General features: G+C 44.0%; 1 protein-coding gene across 4 annotated transcripts; it reads right to left on the bottom strand.

Moving 5' to 3' along the window:
• Window positions 1-3,624: 3,624 nt before the first annotated feature.
• Window positions 3,625-15,582, bottom strand: IRF1 (interferon regulatory factor 1). 4 transcript variants are annotated; one of them, XM_007473438.3, is made up of 10 exons: window positions 15,444-15,582; window positions 13,675-13,766; window positions 12,205-12,304; window positions 11,164-11,340; window positions 11,000-11,049; window positions 10,772-10,907; window positions 9,295-9,414; window positions 8,641-8,690; window positions 6,022-6,154; window positions 3,625-4,623 (listed from the first exon to the last, which is right to left on the bottom strand). In XM_007473438.3, exons 2-10 carry the CDS (start codon window positions 13,759-13,761, stop codon window positions 4,499-4,501), a joined length of 978 nt encoding a protein of 325 aa, XP_007473500.1. In that variant the 5' UTR covers window positions 13,762-13,766; window positions 15,444-15,582; the 3' UTR covers window positions 3,625-4,498. The 4 variants fall into 4 exon arrangements, with proteins under 4 accessions (XP_007473500.1, XP_007473501.1, XP_007473502.1 ...); XM_007473439.3 differs by having other exon boundaries at window positions 3,625-4,620; XM_007473440.3 differs by having other exon boundaries at window positions 8,641-8,687.
• Window positions 15,583-16,317: the final 735 nt, after the last annotated feature.

Genomic DNA, 16,317 nt, shown 5'->3' with positions numbered 1-16,317 from the left:
TCTAAGTCTTTGCCCAAGAAGTCTCTCTCCTCTAATTACATAAATTAACCTTAGCCCTGACGCTGTCAAATAGTAGTTAGTATTACATTGCTGTCAGGGCTTATATTGGAGGAAGTTTCCTTCATTAACAAGAAAAACCTTTGTTAAATTTTGAATAAGAAGTTGAAAAAGTGAGAGAAGAGTCATAACATCCCTTCTCTCAACTCCTTTCCAGATTCATGTTCTCTACCTTGATCCCTGACTCATCATTTCATCTGACTTCTTTCTTATGACTCTAAAAGAGCCAGGGACAAACCTGCCATAGTTATCTGGACTTGATGAACCCTTTCTGCCTCTTCACTTCTGTCTTGCACAATAGAGAGACAGAATGAACCACAATTTTCATTCTGACACAGGTGCAAGAGCTATGGGTTTGGCCATCTGGATGATCCTTTCCCACTGCTGAGTTCTATATAAATATTCTATATAAATCATCCGTGTTTCTTCTAGCTTTTAAGAAATGGCATGTAGATGCTATTCACTGCTCCTGGTTTTTGTATGACCACGAGTCACAGAACACTACAGTCTCTTAAGAACTGAAATTGAAAACCATCCAAAAGGCAATAGAGAGCTACACAGTGAGTGTGACCAGATGGCAACATGTTACAAACAAGGAATTTTGAAGTAGTGGCAGAGTAAAAGATGTTATCAAAATGGTCCGGCCATATGAAGAGAGTGGGCTACCTACTGGACAGCTCATGTTTACCATTAGTATCATAGTCACAGTGTCAAGAAGATATAAGGTACTTTGGGTGAACTTCACATGGCAAACTGGTGGGAGAACAGAGACAAGAGTCACACAGGATGAGCTGGTATGGGTGGGTAGCGATCTGTATTACTGGAGGGAATACTGACATTGATGAGGTCTGAGATCCTTTTGAGTATTTGAATCAAAGGAGTTAATACTTGGAAGTCAAGAATCCTTCAGTTCCATTCCCATAGCAGCCCTCTTTTCAGGGTTTCCCAACTTCCCAGGCTTTTATGGAGCTGCTCCCCTTAACCTTTCATCTGCATTCATTCCCTTTTTTTTATATTCTCTGGCTTTTTAATTATGTTCCTAGCTTTGGTCTATACCTCCTCCAAGTGCCCAAAGTCCCATCAAGACCAGGAGGAGGCATAGTGTAAAAGTATTTATTGACTCTTAAATTTTTTTTTCCTTTTAAACCCTTACCTTCTGTCTCAGAATCAGTACTGTGTATTAGTTCCAAGGCAGAAGAGTGGTAAGGGCTAGGCAATGGGGGTTAAGTGACTTGCCCAGGGTCACACAGCTAGGAATTGTCTGAGGCCAGATCTGAACCTTGGACCTCCCATCTATAGACCATGTTCTCAATTCACTGAGTCACCCAGTTGCCTCCTTTATTGGCTCTTCAGAAGAAAGATGTCATGAGGGCTATAGTATAGGTCCTCATTATTTGTCACACTCAGAGATGATACCAGAGATATAAGAAATAGAGCAGACAGAATTTGTTAAGTATTTCCTATGTTCCAGCCTCCTAACTTATCTCCCTGACTTTAGTCTTTCCCCTCTAATCCATTTGATCCATGGTACCCTAATGTCATGCTGTTAATGTCATTTGAAAGTCCTCTGTGGCTCCCCACCACCTCTGGAAGACTTCTGATTATGGGATGATTGTTCTCCATCTGGAAGCTGCTTTACCCAGTTTCTTTGCAGTCTTATCTCCCTGTCTGTTCATGAACTCCAGCTTCCAACTAAATCTGATCCCCTCCTTGTTTTTCTGTCTATTTCATGTCTTTATTCATGCTTGGAAATCTATTCTTCTGCCCCGCCCCCTTCATTTCTTCAAGTTAAAATCTGTCCAGTTCTAGCTCTGACATCACCTCCACATAGCCCTCCCTTTTGCCTGAACCTCCTCCAAAAAGATTTATCTCTAATTTTCCAGTGTGCTTTGACTAGGCTTCTTTGTTCCTTGTGTATCCTGCCCTGTGTATGTTAAATTGCTAGCTTCTTGAAGGAAGAAGTCTGTGAAATTTAATTTCATCTTTGCATCCCCATTGTCCAATTACACATAAGTTAAATAAATGTTTATAAAATTGAATTGTGTAATCTTTCCCCTGGAAATAGAAGAGGGGATTCACTATTTCTTTTTTTTTTAAGTATGTTACAGAAAAATGTATGTTACCTTGCATCCTTAAGGTAAGATTTAGACAAGCTGAGAATCAATTCATCAGCATTGATCATCTATGCATATAATTCTCAAATTCATTTGCTCAGCCTTAATGTCTTTCCTTACATTTAGTCTTTCATCTCTAAATGCCTATCATCTCGAACTGGTTGTCCTGTGGATTCACCATATCTTAAAACTGAACTATCTTTTCCCTAAAATCCTCCTCACTTCTGAACTTTCCTGTTATTGTTGAAAGTACCAGTCACCCAGACTCTGAAACATTAGTATCGTTTTGAACTCTTTACTCTCTCACCTCAAGTGTCTAACCATTTGCTATCTTATCAAATCTGCCTTCATGGGAGCAGCTCAGTAGATTGAGAGCCAGGCCTAGAGATGGGAATGCTGGATTCAAATCTGATCTCAGATACTTCCTAACTGTGTGACCCTGGGCAAGTCACTTAAGCTACCCTTGCCCAGTCCTTACCACTCTTCTGCCTTGGAACCAATAGAGCATCGATTCTAAAACAGAAAGGAAGGCTTAAAAAAAAATTCTACCTTCCCATCATATTACATTCATACCCTCTTCTCTCTTCTGACCCTGGCACTATCATGGTGCAGGCCTTCATCATATCACCCTTGGGCTTTTGCAGGAGCTCTCTTGGTGTTCCTATCTCATCTCTCCCCACTCCAGTTCATCCTCTACTCACCTGCCAGGGATTTTCCTAACCCACAAGTCTGAACATCACTCCCTCCTCAGTTAACACCAGGGGCTCCCAAATGTTTGCCAGGTGAAAAATAAAATCTCATTTGACTTTTAAGGTCTTTTACAACTTGACCCCTTCTTAGCTTTCCAGTAATGTTTACCCTTGACTTCTGTTCCTGTACTCAGCATTCCAGAAACATGAGCCTTCCTTGTTGTTCCTTACATGACACTCAATCTCCCAAATTTTTACTGCCTTCATTCTGTGGCTTCCTTCAAGTCTCACAATTAAAAATCCCACTTTCTATGGGAATCCTTTCCCAATCCTCCTAATTCTAATGCTTTATCAGCTCCAATTTATCTTTTCCATATTTTGTAAGTACAGAGTTGTTTCATCTTGTCTCCCCTGTTAGACCATGAGCTTCCCGAGTAAGGGACTGTTTTTGCCTTTCTTTTTATCTCTAGCCCCAGTATGATGCTTCAATAATAATGTGCTTTAAAAATGAGGCAGCCAGGTAGCACAGTGGATAGAATTTCAGGCTGTGGAGTTGGGAGAACCTGGTCTCAAATCTTCCTAGCTGTGTGACTCTGGGCAAATCACTCAACTCCAAGCCTTTACTGATCTTTTGTAGATACTAAGAAGGTAAGGGTTTAAACTGGGGGTGGGGGGTGGGCGGGAGTTTATTGACAATAAAGCACAAATTTATCCTCATCTTTATTTTCTGATATGTTTCCACATAAAGAGTCATACTCATAGGATTCCTCTATAAACATTTTTTAATAAAAACAAATTTACATATTTACATATGTACATATGGTCACATACAGAAATGACTTACAGTGGATGGTATTTCAGAGACTTTAAAGGTCAAACCAAGGCACACTCCCTTCTCTCTTCAAGCACTGTGGGGCACCCCAAGAGTTGGATAGAGCACTGACCCAAGGGACTGTATAAATAAATGCTGACGGCCATGAAGGCAAGGAAGTCGTGGTGGTGGTGGGGGAATAGTGTATACTTTTAAGTGAAAGGTCGTCTGAGGAAAAACTATTCACAGCCAAAGTGAATGAGGATTCCAGAGAGGACTTCCTCTCGAGCAGAGAGCCTAGAAGAATAGCACGGTTTGTATGTGACTCATTCATTTTTCTTTCACATTTACATGCCAGCCAAAGGGTCATTAGGGGAAGGGGCTCAGTTAGTGCAAATGATTACAAAATAGAATCATTCTTAGTGCAAATGACTGTTACCAGTGGTTTTTTTCTGAACTTTCTGTCCAGCGTAGGGACATCAAGAGGTCTGACTTAATTGTTCCTTCCTTCCCTCTACCAAATCAGGAGTTTGTCCAAATCTCCCAGCCACTATATCTCACTGGGAAGGACCAGAATATAGCAGTTGGGAGCTCACAAAGTGGGAAACTAATAAGTAGAAATAAGAGTTGCAGCCCCTGCCTTCACTGTCTTTCTGACATCCATTAAAACCCAGATACCAATCTTTCCAAGGGACAGGTCCAGCCCTCTTCTGACTCTCTGTTATTTGGGGCCATGTGATAAAAGTTCTATATTCACCAGCCACCAACACTGCCCACTGGGGTCTATCTTTCCCCACTGACTCATTCATTGGGGGCAGGGGATATGGTTACTGCCCACAGGAAATAGCTTGGATACTAGTTTGTCGGACAGGCATCAACAAGGTGTCCATCCAACTTGCATCCAAGGTTCTCAGCTCTGTGAAGGCTTGATGTAAATTCAATTCAATAACTTCTGGAAGAAAATGAGAAAGGAGAGGTGAGATTTGTCAGTCACAAACTGGAGGGACAAAGTCTTTTGGCAAGAACTGCAAATTTAACAGGCATGCTTATGGCCTCCTTCATCTACACCACTGGAACAAGGAAGGCTCCCAGACCCCAAAGCTACTCCTTTATATAGGGTCTTTAGTCTCTAACTCAAATGCAATCAGCAAAAATAGAGAAGGGAAGGAGACATGTTTCTCTTCATAGGTTTTACATTTTTTTGCCCAAATTTAAATGCCAAATGGGTGGGAGGGCAACTGGGAAAGCCATTCTTATCTTAGGGGAATTCAGGGAAGAGCAACTATTACTTAATCTGCCATAGATAGTAGAAATGTGACTCATCATGAAGGAATTTTGAACAGGGGATGTTTTGGTTCTATTACTCCTTTGAGATGTACCCACTAATAATACCCTACATTTTGGTTAATCTTTAGTTAAAAAATACCTTCCTGCCTATTATCTTATTTAAAAGTTCAATTAACAAGAATTTATAAAGCACCTATTATGTGCCTATCCTTAGAGAATTTACATTTAGGGGAGCTAGACATGCATGTAGTAAAACTTCATAAAAGGTAATGAAGGGATGGGCAGGTAGGTAGCTCAGGAAGCAGAGGCCTGGAGTCAGGAGAACCTGAGTTCAAATCTAGCCTCAGACACTTCCTATCTGGGTGACCCTGGGCAAGTCACTTAGCTCTAACTGCTTAGTTCTTATTACTGTCCTACCTTAAATTGATATTTCATATTGAGTCTAAGACAGAGAAGGTAAGGGTTAGGAAAAAAAATGTAATGAGAAGGTGGGGAAAGTGTTAGCAGTTAGGGGCACCAGGAAAAGCTTCATGTAGGAGGTGGTACTTGAGCTAAGTCTCAAAAGAGCATGGGAATTCTAAGAGGTGGCTGTGAGGAGGACAGTGAAAAGGCCTGGAAACAGGAGCTGGGAGTGGGGAGGAACAAGGACTGTCGAGTAGGGGAGTGCCGTGAATTAGGAGTCAGATTGTGAAAAGTTTTGAATGCCAAACATGGGAATTCCTAACTAGAACTCCAAGTGTTAGGGAGTCATTGGAGTTCATGGAGATGGGGAGGAGCCTGCACTTTAAGGAAAACCACTCAGTGGAGGAAGGGTCAGAGTGGAGGGACATCAGTCAGGGAAACCAGATGGCAGGCTTCTGTACTAATCCAGGCAACAGGATGAGTCCCAGCCTGGGTGGTGCCTGAGTGAATGGAGAGGAAGGGAAAGAAAGACTGGCTGGATCCTAATCCACATCTTAGTCTCCCTCTCTTGCCTGAGAGCCAGAGTTTGTCCAAGGTTATATAGCCTCATCCCCCTCTCAGGAGCCTCCCTTCTTCCCTGTGGGCCCAGGGTTCTCCCTACCTCTTGATCCATCCATGTCGCTATCTTCTTCCTTTAAGCTGAAGTTACCGTAGAGGGGCTGGGTGCTTAGTTCATTAAGCAGATAGCCTTTACCATCAATATCAGTCTGCTGCCAGTCTGATTGTTCTATTAGCTGGAATGGGCAAGAAAGGAAGAGGTTATTCCCCACGGTTCCCTTGACAGATCAAAGCTCCTGGGATAGGGAACTGCTGCCCAAGGCCAGTACTCTGGCCTCAGACTCAGCTCTAAAGGCCTAGGGCATGAGGGGCCTTGAATGACATTCCCTCAATTCAGCCCACTATCCTGACCCATAAGCTTATTGAATCACTAACAGATAATCCTTCCTCTCCTCAGTGCCCTCTCCAATGCATTCTACTAAGAGCCTGGAGTAAATATTCAAGCCAGAATTTAAATTATCTACTCCAACTCTTCATTTTCCAGATGAGTAAACTGAAGCCCAAAGATTAGTGACTTGTCCAGGATTACATACAAAGTATGGGGCAGAATCAAGATTTGAACTGAGGTCTTTGGACTCAATGCTCTTACCATTTTGTCACCCTGTAGTATTTTAACTTGATGAGGAAATATCAAACAAGATCAGAACCGAAATAAGGTAGCTCTCAATTAACTCTGATCACATCACTCCTTTGATCAAAAAGCATCAGTGGCTCCCCATTCATTGCCTACCACACTTAAAAACAGCTTTACTTGGCTGCTCCACTCATCATGTCCAGAATTGAACCCCATATTTCTTAACATCATTATTTCTCTCAGTGGAACCAGGCCCTTCTAGATGCCAAAGGCTCTTTAGGTCTTGGAAATCTTTTTGGACTTTTCCCTATTCCCTATTCTTCTAATCAAACCAGTAGCCAAGGTTTCAGCTTTATGATATCGTCTGTATCTGACCTCTGCTTTCTACTCAACTGCAACCACCTGAGTTCAGGCTGCATATTTTCTCCTCTGGACTACTATTGTAATATGCTCCTTACCTCCTGGTTTCTCTCCTCTCAATTTAATTTTTATGCCTTTGTCTGCTGATTATGACTTCTCTTCTCAAAATCCCTGGGTGCTTCCCTCTATTGCTCACCAAATAAACTATAAACTCTTGAACTTTTCAAGTTCTCCCCTAATAATCTGTTCCAACTATGTCTCTGCCTTATCTCATCTACTTCGCAGACTATCTATATGGTAGTCAAACTGAGTTTCTCTCCATTCATAATTCTCAACTTCTTGCCCTCTCTGGTTTCTACACATTCCATGGTTTCCAAGGTGTACCCTGTGCCTTGGGGAACTTCCATATCCTCAACACCATACCCATCTCCTCAAGTCCCTCATTTCATTGCATACCTAACTTGGGTACCCCTTCCTCTCTGAATCCTTCCTTGATTTCCCTCACACCTCTCAGCTCAAGGTTGAAGTAGTCCCTTTCTCTTCAAGGGAGTTCAATTCAATGGCCTCTAAATGTCCTCCCCACTCTGTCTAGGATCCCAAGTTTCCCATATTGTATGGACTTTCCCACCACATTTATCACACTCTCTTTTGCCATCATTGTCTCTGTGTGTCTTTTCACTAAACTGTAAGCTTCCTGCAACCAAAGCCTATGTCTTATCTATGGTTGTAATCTCAACATCCAGCACAAAATAAATAGCATGTTAATGTACTGCTTTAATTTTTACAAACTATCCTACATGCATTATTTCTTTTTGAAGTTCATAAGAACTCTGCGAGTAGTAGGTGCTGTTATTATTCCCATTTTACAGATGAGGAAATGGAAAGTCAGACGAGCTAAGGGATCTGTTCAAGGGTGCATAGCTCCCAAATGGGAGGGATTCAAACCCAGGTCTTTTTTATTCCAACTCTAACACTACAGTCACTATCTTGATGCCCTGCTTTGTACATGCTAGTCACTTAAGAAATGTTCATCAAATGAAAATTTTCTTCAGGAAAATATAATTAGGTGCACAAGATTTCTGCAGGCAAAAAAGTGATACAATGTTGCATTCCAAAGGCCAGTATTAAGAATTAGCCTCCATCCCTCAGTGCCAGCTGACTAATGTGTAGGGAGATGACTGAGGATTCAGCATTAGCTGTAAGCCCCAGAGTAGGTTAGGTAAGTCATATGAAAGTAACTGAGATTTTCTTGTCATGATTACAATGTCCTTAAAGGCCCCATGTGAAGAAGGAGCCTCGGGGGCAGCTGGGTAGCTCAGTGGATTGAGAGCCAGGCCTAGAGATAGGGGGTCCTAGGTTCAAATCTGGCCTCAGACACTTCCCAGCTGTATGACCCTGGGCAAGTCACTTGACCCCCATTGCCTAGCCCTTACCACCCTTCTGCCTTGGAGCCAATACACAGTATTGACTCTAAGATGGAAGGTAAGGGTTTAAAAAAAAACAACAAAAAAAAGGAGCCTCAAATTGGACCTATTAATATAGTTTGTAGTTAGACAAAGAGGACCAAGTAAGCCTGTAGTAACTTGTATGTGATCCACTTTCTGTGGTAATAAACTAGCACCTGCTATTTTTTTTTCAAGAGGCTTCCTTGGTTTTGTTTTGTTTTTCCATGACTAACAAACTGCCACTTCCTTAAAGCTGACCATAAAAGCAGAAAGGGATTTTTACCTTAATGATATCCTCATCTATTTTCTCCTCCTCCTTCTCTTCCGTTGCTGCTGTATTGTGGTAAAGGGTAGAGAAAAGGTGGTTGTTGAATCATCTCTGCACTCTCCATGGGAAGCCATCCCCACCAAACTCACCCTACACACCCCATGACACACACCAGCCTCCTCACAGCAAGAGGCCTGGACTGATGGGACTATTCAAAAACTGAGTCCTCACTAATCTGGACAGTGGACACCCCAGATTCCTGGAAGCTCAGTCACTGTTCCTAGCCCACCCTCCCCATAATGGGAAAGGAATGTACTAGAGACAACTTACAGAGAAACCAGAGAAATAGGCTACCTCCCTCCTAAACCAAATCTTTGCCACCACTCCCAATAATCCCATCAGAGTTCTCTCACCATGTCTTCTCCCTTCCTTCCATGCCCACTCTAGTCCACACTTGGCCCATAATGCCAGGATATCTCTGCTGCCTCATTTCTTCCTGACCTATCTTTGAAGTTTCCCAATGAGAAGATAATGCTATCATTTCCTTCCAATCTTACTGGGACCAGGGAACCTTCTGGGAAAGCTGAGTAGAAAATGGGAATCCAAAAGTGCTGTCTGTGGTCAAGTCTAAGAGTAGGAGTAGTTTTATAGGTCCCAAGAGATACGAACCATCAGAGCTGGAGGGCAATGGCGACACCTGGAAGGTGTACATGTCATTGGTGCTATCAGGGATATCCATTGGGACTTGCCAGTCAGGGAGGGTGCTGCTGACATCACAGGAGGAGAGTTCTGGAGAATGAGTAAGAGCCAGTATTCAGGGCTTCGGTAAAAGATCATAGTTCTTCCCATTCACAGACTCAAAGAATTTTGGCATTAGAAGGGAAAGAACTCAGTAGTCATCTACTTAAACCCATAACTGAAAAAGAATTCCCATTAAAGCAATACTTGACAAATGGCCCATCTAACCTCTGCTCCAAACAGGAGCAGTAGCCACTCCTTCCCTTGGCAGCCGGTCATTACACTTTTGGACAGCTCCAACTGTTGAGTTTTCCCTAATTTCTGGCTCTGTATGATTTCTCCCCAATGCTCTTGTTTCTAATCTCTAAGACCAAACAGAACAAAACCAATTCCTCTTTCATGTGATGATGGCCTTTCAAATACTTGAAAATAGCTATCATATTTCCTGATTCATTGTTGGCAGTAGTGGTGTTCATTCAGTCATACCCAACTCTTTGTGACCCCATAGTTTTCTTGGCAAAGATCCTGGAGTGGTTTGCCATTTCCTTCTCCAATGGATTAGGCAAACAGAGGTTAAATGATTTGCCCAGGGTCATGGCTAGTGAGTGTCTAAGGATGGAATTGAACTCAAATCTTCCTGAAATAGGCTTGATTCACCAAGATAGCTGCCTCCATGCTAAACATTTCTGGTTCTTTAAACCCACTGTCATATGGCATAGACTTAAGGACTATCTACCATTCTGTCTTCCTCTGGACTCTATCCAGCTTATCAGTATCCTAAACTGTGGCACCTAGAACTACATAGAATACTCTAGGTGTGGTTAGACCAGGGCAGAGTACAGCAAAATCATCCCTTCGTCTATTCCTCCCCTAATTTAGCCCAAGACTTAATTAGCTGGTGGCTACCATATCACAACAATAACTCATCCTGAAGACCTCCAAATTTTCATGTCCCAAGTCATAGAAATATGGCCTGAATTCATTGGAAAACTTATATTAACTTGAACCACACACTTGACTGACAGTGGTTCAGGGAAATGTAAAAATGCCCAGAGTAGGGAACAATGTTTTTATTCCTAGGACCAGCTCCTGGGTGCCTCTAGTGTTCAGGATCTTTTGACGCCCAAAATAAATAGATAAACTTGGCTAACAAAGAGTTGAACTTTAAAAAGCCACCCCCCAGGAACAATGGTCTTAAGAAAGGGCTGGGTTCTTGTTCCACCTCTGCCTACTAACTACAGTAGAATTACGACTAAGTCCTTCCCTTCCAAGGCCCTTATTGGCTTTCTGTATAAAATAAAGGGGTTTTACCAAGGTCCCTTTTTGAGGAGATGCCACAGGACACCAAGCTCTGTGACAATCAGTTGGCTTTCACATATTAGTGGCATACACATGGTCACTGACTTACCCAAAGTGATTGAGGAGCTTTCCACTTCCATGTCCTGCTCAGGATAAACCTGAGCTGTGTATCCACTGTGGTCATCAGGCAGAGTTGAACTGCTAAGCCCATCTGATTGGGTGTCTGGACTGGATTCTGCATATGACTGTCAAAAACAGAAGAAACTCAGGCCCCTGCCTAGCACTGATCTCCCATTTCCCACATGTAGCCAGGTAGTCTCCTCAAAGAAATACCTACCTTTCTCTTGCTCTTGCTTCTAGAATCTTTGGATGACTTGGACTTTCTCTCTGTAAAACAGACGTATAAATGAGCACCTATCCCATCCTCCTAAACAATCTCCCTTCTTCATCCTAACTGCCTTCCTCCTCCTCCTCATTTCCTCCCATAGTTCCCACCTATACCTTTCCTCTGGTTCTTGGTGAGAGGCGGGAGCATTCGGTATACTCTCACAGCTGAGCTTCCCTTGTTCCTGCTTTGGTCCTTCACTTCCTCTATGTCAGGGAGGGAATTCATGGCACAGCGGAAATTGGCCTTCCATGTCTTAGGGTCTGGTTCCCTCTCCCCAACTTTGTAGCGACCTAAAGAGGACAAAAAAAAATCAAGATCACTGAGAGGAGAAAGCAAATGGGTGTCTCACTGAGTGTCTTATCCTAGAGAGACCTGGACAAGGGTTAATTAATTAAGGCTCATTCTTGACTTAGGCAGTATCTGCTATGACTGGAACCCCTTACAATCTCTTGGCTACTACTATACAACCTTGTATGCTCAAAAAGATGAGATTTGCCTCATGCTTGACATTTCCTTATAATATTCTCTAATTGTTTTACATGAGTACATTCTAGCTCTCCAAGGAGACTATAAACTTTCTGAAGGAACATGGATCGTTTAAAAAAAAATCTTTAATCATCTAGCTCAAGAACATGATGGTATGTTTTGCAACATAATACATATATAACTCAGATCAAATCACTTGTCAGCACTGGGAGAGGGAAGGGAAGGGAGGGAGGGAGATAAATTCAATTATATAACTCAGGAAAATTTGTGTGGAAATTTGTATTACATGTAATCGGTTAAATAAATAAATAAAAATATCAAGAACATGATGGCTGTCAAAAACAGTTCTTGGCTGGATTGTTGATTAATAGGACAGTGTAAGTGGCTGACCAGCAACATAAGGTAAAGCCCATGTTCCTATGTTAGAGAAGAAAAGCCCAACCTGAGCTGAGCTCTAGGAGCAGTCAGAAAACAGCTTTCTCCAAGACCAGCAATGACTGAAGACCCTGATGAGAAACTCGAAGCAAAGAAAAACAACCTTCTCTTTGACCAGAATGAGCTCTGAGCACTTTAAATAAATCCCCTCCATCTAGGTCCTCATCTCCCATTTTCTCTATCTTGTGTTTCCTATACTGAAGGCTCAGCTCTAGGCCTGGCACCTTAACTACCTGTGTGAATGGCCCAGCTCCGGAAAAGACAGGCATCTTTGTTGATGTCCCAGCCATGCTTTGCTGCATGCTTCCATGGGATCTGGAAGGTCATCTCTTCCTGGAGTTTAAAGAAGAGGTCAGAATGAATATAAACTATTCCTTTGTATGTATCCAATAGTTACCAAGAAGCAGTAATATTCAAAAGTAGAGTACATAGAAATAAGGTTGGAGCGATACAGTAACATAACAAGGGGAACAAAATTTACGTCATATATGAAATCAGAAGCTGATTTAGATAGAATATTTCATCTTTCTCCAATTAGACCTCCATGGCACAATAGTGATGCTACATGGCAAGTTTGCCAATTCATGGTACTCCTCAGCATATATGCCATAGTTGCGACAAACTGATCCCTGCTCCTGAGGGGCAGCCTCTGACTCTGGTCCTGGGTTTTGTCTGGAGCCTTTTTCTGGCTACACAGTCTATTCTAAGTAGAAAGGTGAGTAATAATGTATCCTTTTGAGACAGGGTGCTTCTCTGGGCATAGTAACCCTCAAAATTGTTTTAAAAACTGAGAGGATCCCCTTACCCCATACAAAACTAATTGAAAGGCAAAAGACCCACAATAAAGCTAACTTATTATGGAACTCTGAGCAGGTTCCTTCAAAGTCTCTGGATTCTAGTTCAGATACTGATAAGGTATCTGTAAAATATCTATCTCAGAGGCATCGAAGATCAAATGAAATGGCGTATATGACAACTTTGAAAAGTAAAAAATACAAGATGAGAGGCAGCATGCAGTAGTTGATGATCTGGGTTGGAATATTCCCTTTGACACATATGGTTGTGTGACTGAACAAATCATGTAACCCCCTAGTGTCCCAGGCAACTCCCTAAAACTAAGGGAGCTCCCATAAACTGCACCAATTGCTGACCAGCATTGGTAGGGGGAATTTCATCACAAAAGCTTCCCGTTGCTGATGAAACCATATGACCAGAAAAGAAAATAGAAATTATTATTCCCCTGCAGTAGGAAAGAGCTAAGTAATTGATTAAAGGCTCATTCCTAATCCAAAAGGTAGAACACTTCTTCTGGCTGGCTTTCTGTCCCTTATAACTCTTAGGTCAGATAGAATCCTTTGTCTACCTCTGACATCAGGGTGGGATTCTACAGTGGGAAAGACCAGTTTGAGGAATTCAAGATGCTGAAAATAAGCATCATGGGAAGGCTGGGGCCTGGTTCTGAAAGAGAGGAAATGGGGGTGCCCAGGAATTCTAAACACTTTTAAAGACAGTAGGTCAAAATGACTTGTGTCTTATATACTTAGTACCTCACTATATAGGGTCCAGCCTGGGAAAATACATTCTTCTACCTCCTAATCTCTTTCCTCTCCCAGATCCATTTGGATCTTCAATTCATATAGTAGGAGGTCTTGGTTAGCAGGAGAGGAGAAAAACAACAACAAACAAACAGGTGGGGCTCTCACCTTGTTAATCCAGGTCAGGCCTGGGATTTGGTTGGAATTAATCTGCATCTCTAGCCAGGGTCTCATGCGCATTCTGGCAATGGGCATGTTGCCTGTGAAGCCAAGAAAACGGCTCAAGTTTAACTGCTGAAGGAAATAACTGCTCTACACACCCACCTCCATCCCACAGACACGGGACATATGCAGCTACAACTAGGCAGGATGATGCATAGTGAAGTACTCGTTAAGGCAAGAGACATCCTTAAACACCAAGCACAAACTTTTCTTGTACTAAGTTCCTTCCTTCTCAACAAACAGCTCGAAAGCGAGTGAGGCGAAGGGCAGGAAATAAGATAAATTGAGGATTTTGTGGAGATTAAGTTAAGACCCATTTTTTTTGTTGTTGTTTAAATGACCATCCTGCTTTTTTTTTTTCAAAGATACAAAATTCTTTGTGAAGGCGGGGCCTCCATTTCATTTTCTAGGCCACCTGTTGCCAAGAAAAGTATCTCCAACTATGAATTATCATCATCACGGATATGAACAGTCCACTCTCTCTCTACTCTGCTATTAACAAAACTAATCACTTTGTGCAGCCAGAAATTTACCTCCCTGTTTTGTTAAGGGAGGCTTCAACATTTCCTAAGTAAGTCTGTCCTGCAACTTCTCAAAACACAGCTTTCTCGATCTGCCAGCCATCCTGCGGAGTGATAACTATTTAGTCAGTGTCTGCAACCCCCACCCTCAGTTCTAAGGAGGAGCTCCAGCCACCCAGCCGAATTAACCTTCCCTGTTTCCTCCAGGAAGCCCCTCCCACGGCTGTGCTGGGAGACAGTACCGCCAGTTAGTCCGCGCAGCTAGTCTCTCAGACTTTGCCCTGCAAGAACTCTTTGCCCCAGCTCCCATAGGTCTCGGCTCAGGGTCGCTAGGAGTTTGAATTTATACACTTGCTTCGCCGGGACAGGTGGCTCTGGGCTGGGTTTTTTAAAAGTTGTGGACTAGTCAGCAACTGGGCCGTTCTTCCTAGAATTAGGGGGATGGGCAGGCTGGCCCTCGATTGCCCTTCTTTTGGGGGCACGAGTAATAGAGATTCCCGGTGGCTCCGGGGGTGCCCCGGGATAATGACCCGGTGCTCCAGATGTTGTGTAGTTTCACGGGGGCGTGGGCTGCGAGAAGCAGACATCATTACCCTTAGGCCAGTGCCAAATGATCCCAGGAACAGGGACCAAAAGCCAATCGCTTCCTGGCCTGGGGACTTGGAAAGGGAATTGGTTGAGTGGAGGGAGGGTCAGCGCGTCCCAGCCTTTCCTCTCTGTGGGCAGCTAGCAGCCCCTCCCGCTGGGCTGCTTGTCCTCAAACGCCCTCCCAAGGCCAGGTTCCGGAGACAAGAGCAGAACAGAGCAAAGCAGCTCAGCTGAGCTGAGCTGAGCTCTCAGCTCAGCACACAGCACAGCAAACACAGCACATAAACAGCAGACAGCAGAACTCAGCTCAGCAGCAGCGCTGGCGCCAGGTTAGCTCTCTTGCCCTTTTTTTTTAATGGTCTTTACTTCCTGGTCTGGGGGAGAGACGCCCAAACCTTAGAATAAGCAATGACAGGGGCGGCCAAGCTAGAAGTGCGCCCCTCCCCCCCCCCCCCCAGTCTAAGGGGTCAGTCCCGGGGCGCAGACCTACACAGCTCTCCTACTTTCGTTCCCAGCGCTCTTTCCCCGTGCGATAGAGGGGGAGGGGTAGAGTAGTATTGTGGCCCTGGTCGCCCAGAAAAGGAGGTGAGCTAAGGCCCCTGTTACCTGTTCGGGGACCCGCGCCGCCGCTGCCTTAGAAGTCTGGCTTGGAAAATCGGAGCTCGCCTTGTTTCCAATTTTCGGCCGCCTAGTTCTGGGCCCGCTGTCGCCTTCCGCGGGGCAGCACCAGAAAAGGTTAATTTGGGCTTCCGTCGGCCCAGCTCCAGATAAACCCAGATACGGTTAGTCTGCAGAGTCCGAGGTACGGATTCTGCTCCTGGTCCTGCTCTTAAGCTCCTACCTCTAGGACGGCGCCTTTCGCTCTGAGCCTGAGTCCTGGAGCCGGGAAACATTGAGCGGGATTCCCCGCGCTGGGCTGAGCTGGTCCCCGCCCAATGGGGAGCCGCGCCACCGATGATTGGCTGATCAGAGAGCATCATTTCGGGGAAATCAGGCCGTTGTAGTGCTAGAAGCTAGGGGGAAGTACAGAGCCTCTTTCCCTCGCTCACTCTCCCTCCCTAGCTCGCTAGCTCGATCTCCCTCTGCCTTCCTCCTTCTCTTCCCCCTCCTGCCCCCGCGGGCTACAGACACACCCCTGACGACTGTCTGGCGGGCCCGGGAGAGGACCCCTCGGGGTTCCAAGCTTCTAGCTGCCTCACCCGAGAGAAAAAGGAGAGGAAAGTTATTCAGGAAACCTCTGCTCTTGATTTTTTTTTCTTTTCACACCGGGCTTTAGAATCCTGCACGTCTACATAATTACTTTATTCCTCTTGTCATCTTTTCTCTGCACTTTCCAGACCAAGGTGAGACCGCAGGCTGAGGTGTTGCCCCAGGGGGAGGATGCTAAATTGTGTTGCCAGGGACTCGCCTTTCTCTGGAATGTAGTATCTGCCACCTTCCAGGTGGCCACAGAGATTGAAATCCGGAAAATCAGCCGAAG

Source organism: Monodelphis domestica, chromosome 1 (assembly GCF_027887165.1).
Source record: "Monodelphis domestica isolate mMonDom1 chromosome 1, mMonDom1.pri, whole genome shotgun sequence".
In the NCBI taxonomy this organism is placed as follows: Eukaryota; Metazoa; Chordata; class Mammalia; order Didelphimorphia; family Didelphidae; genus Monodelphis; species Monodelphis domestica.
This window is presented reverse-complemented; position numbering and strand designations above follow the sequence as displayed.

Bases quoted from the DNA above. Each gene is read 5' to 3' on its own strand.
- IRF1 (XM_007473438.3), bottom strand. From the start codon at position 13,761: ATGCCCATTGCCAGAATGCGCATGAGACCCTGGCTAGAGATGCAGATT. The intron at 11,341-12,204 runs GTAGTTAAGGTG...TGTCCTCTTTAG, and splicing joins GAGCTGGGCCATTCACACAG to GTCGCTACAAAGTTGGGGAG. The intron at 10,908-10,999 runs GTAGGTATTTCT...TGTTTTTGACAG, and splicing joins GAAGCAAGAGCAAGAGAAAG to TCATATGCAGAATCCAGTCC.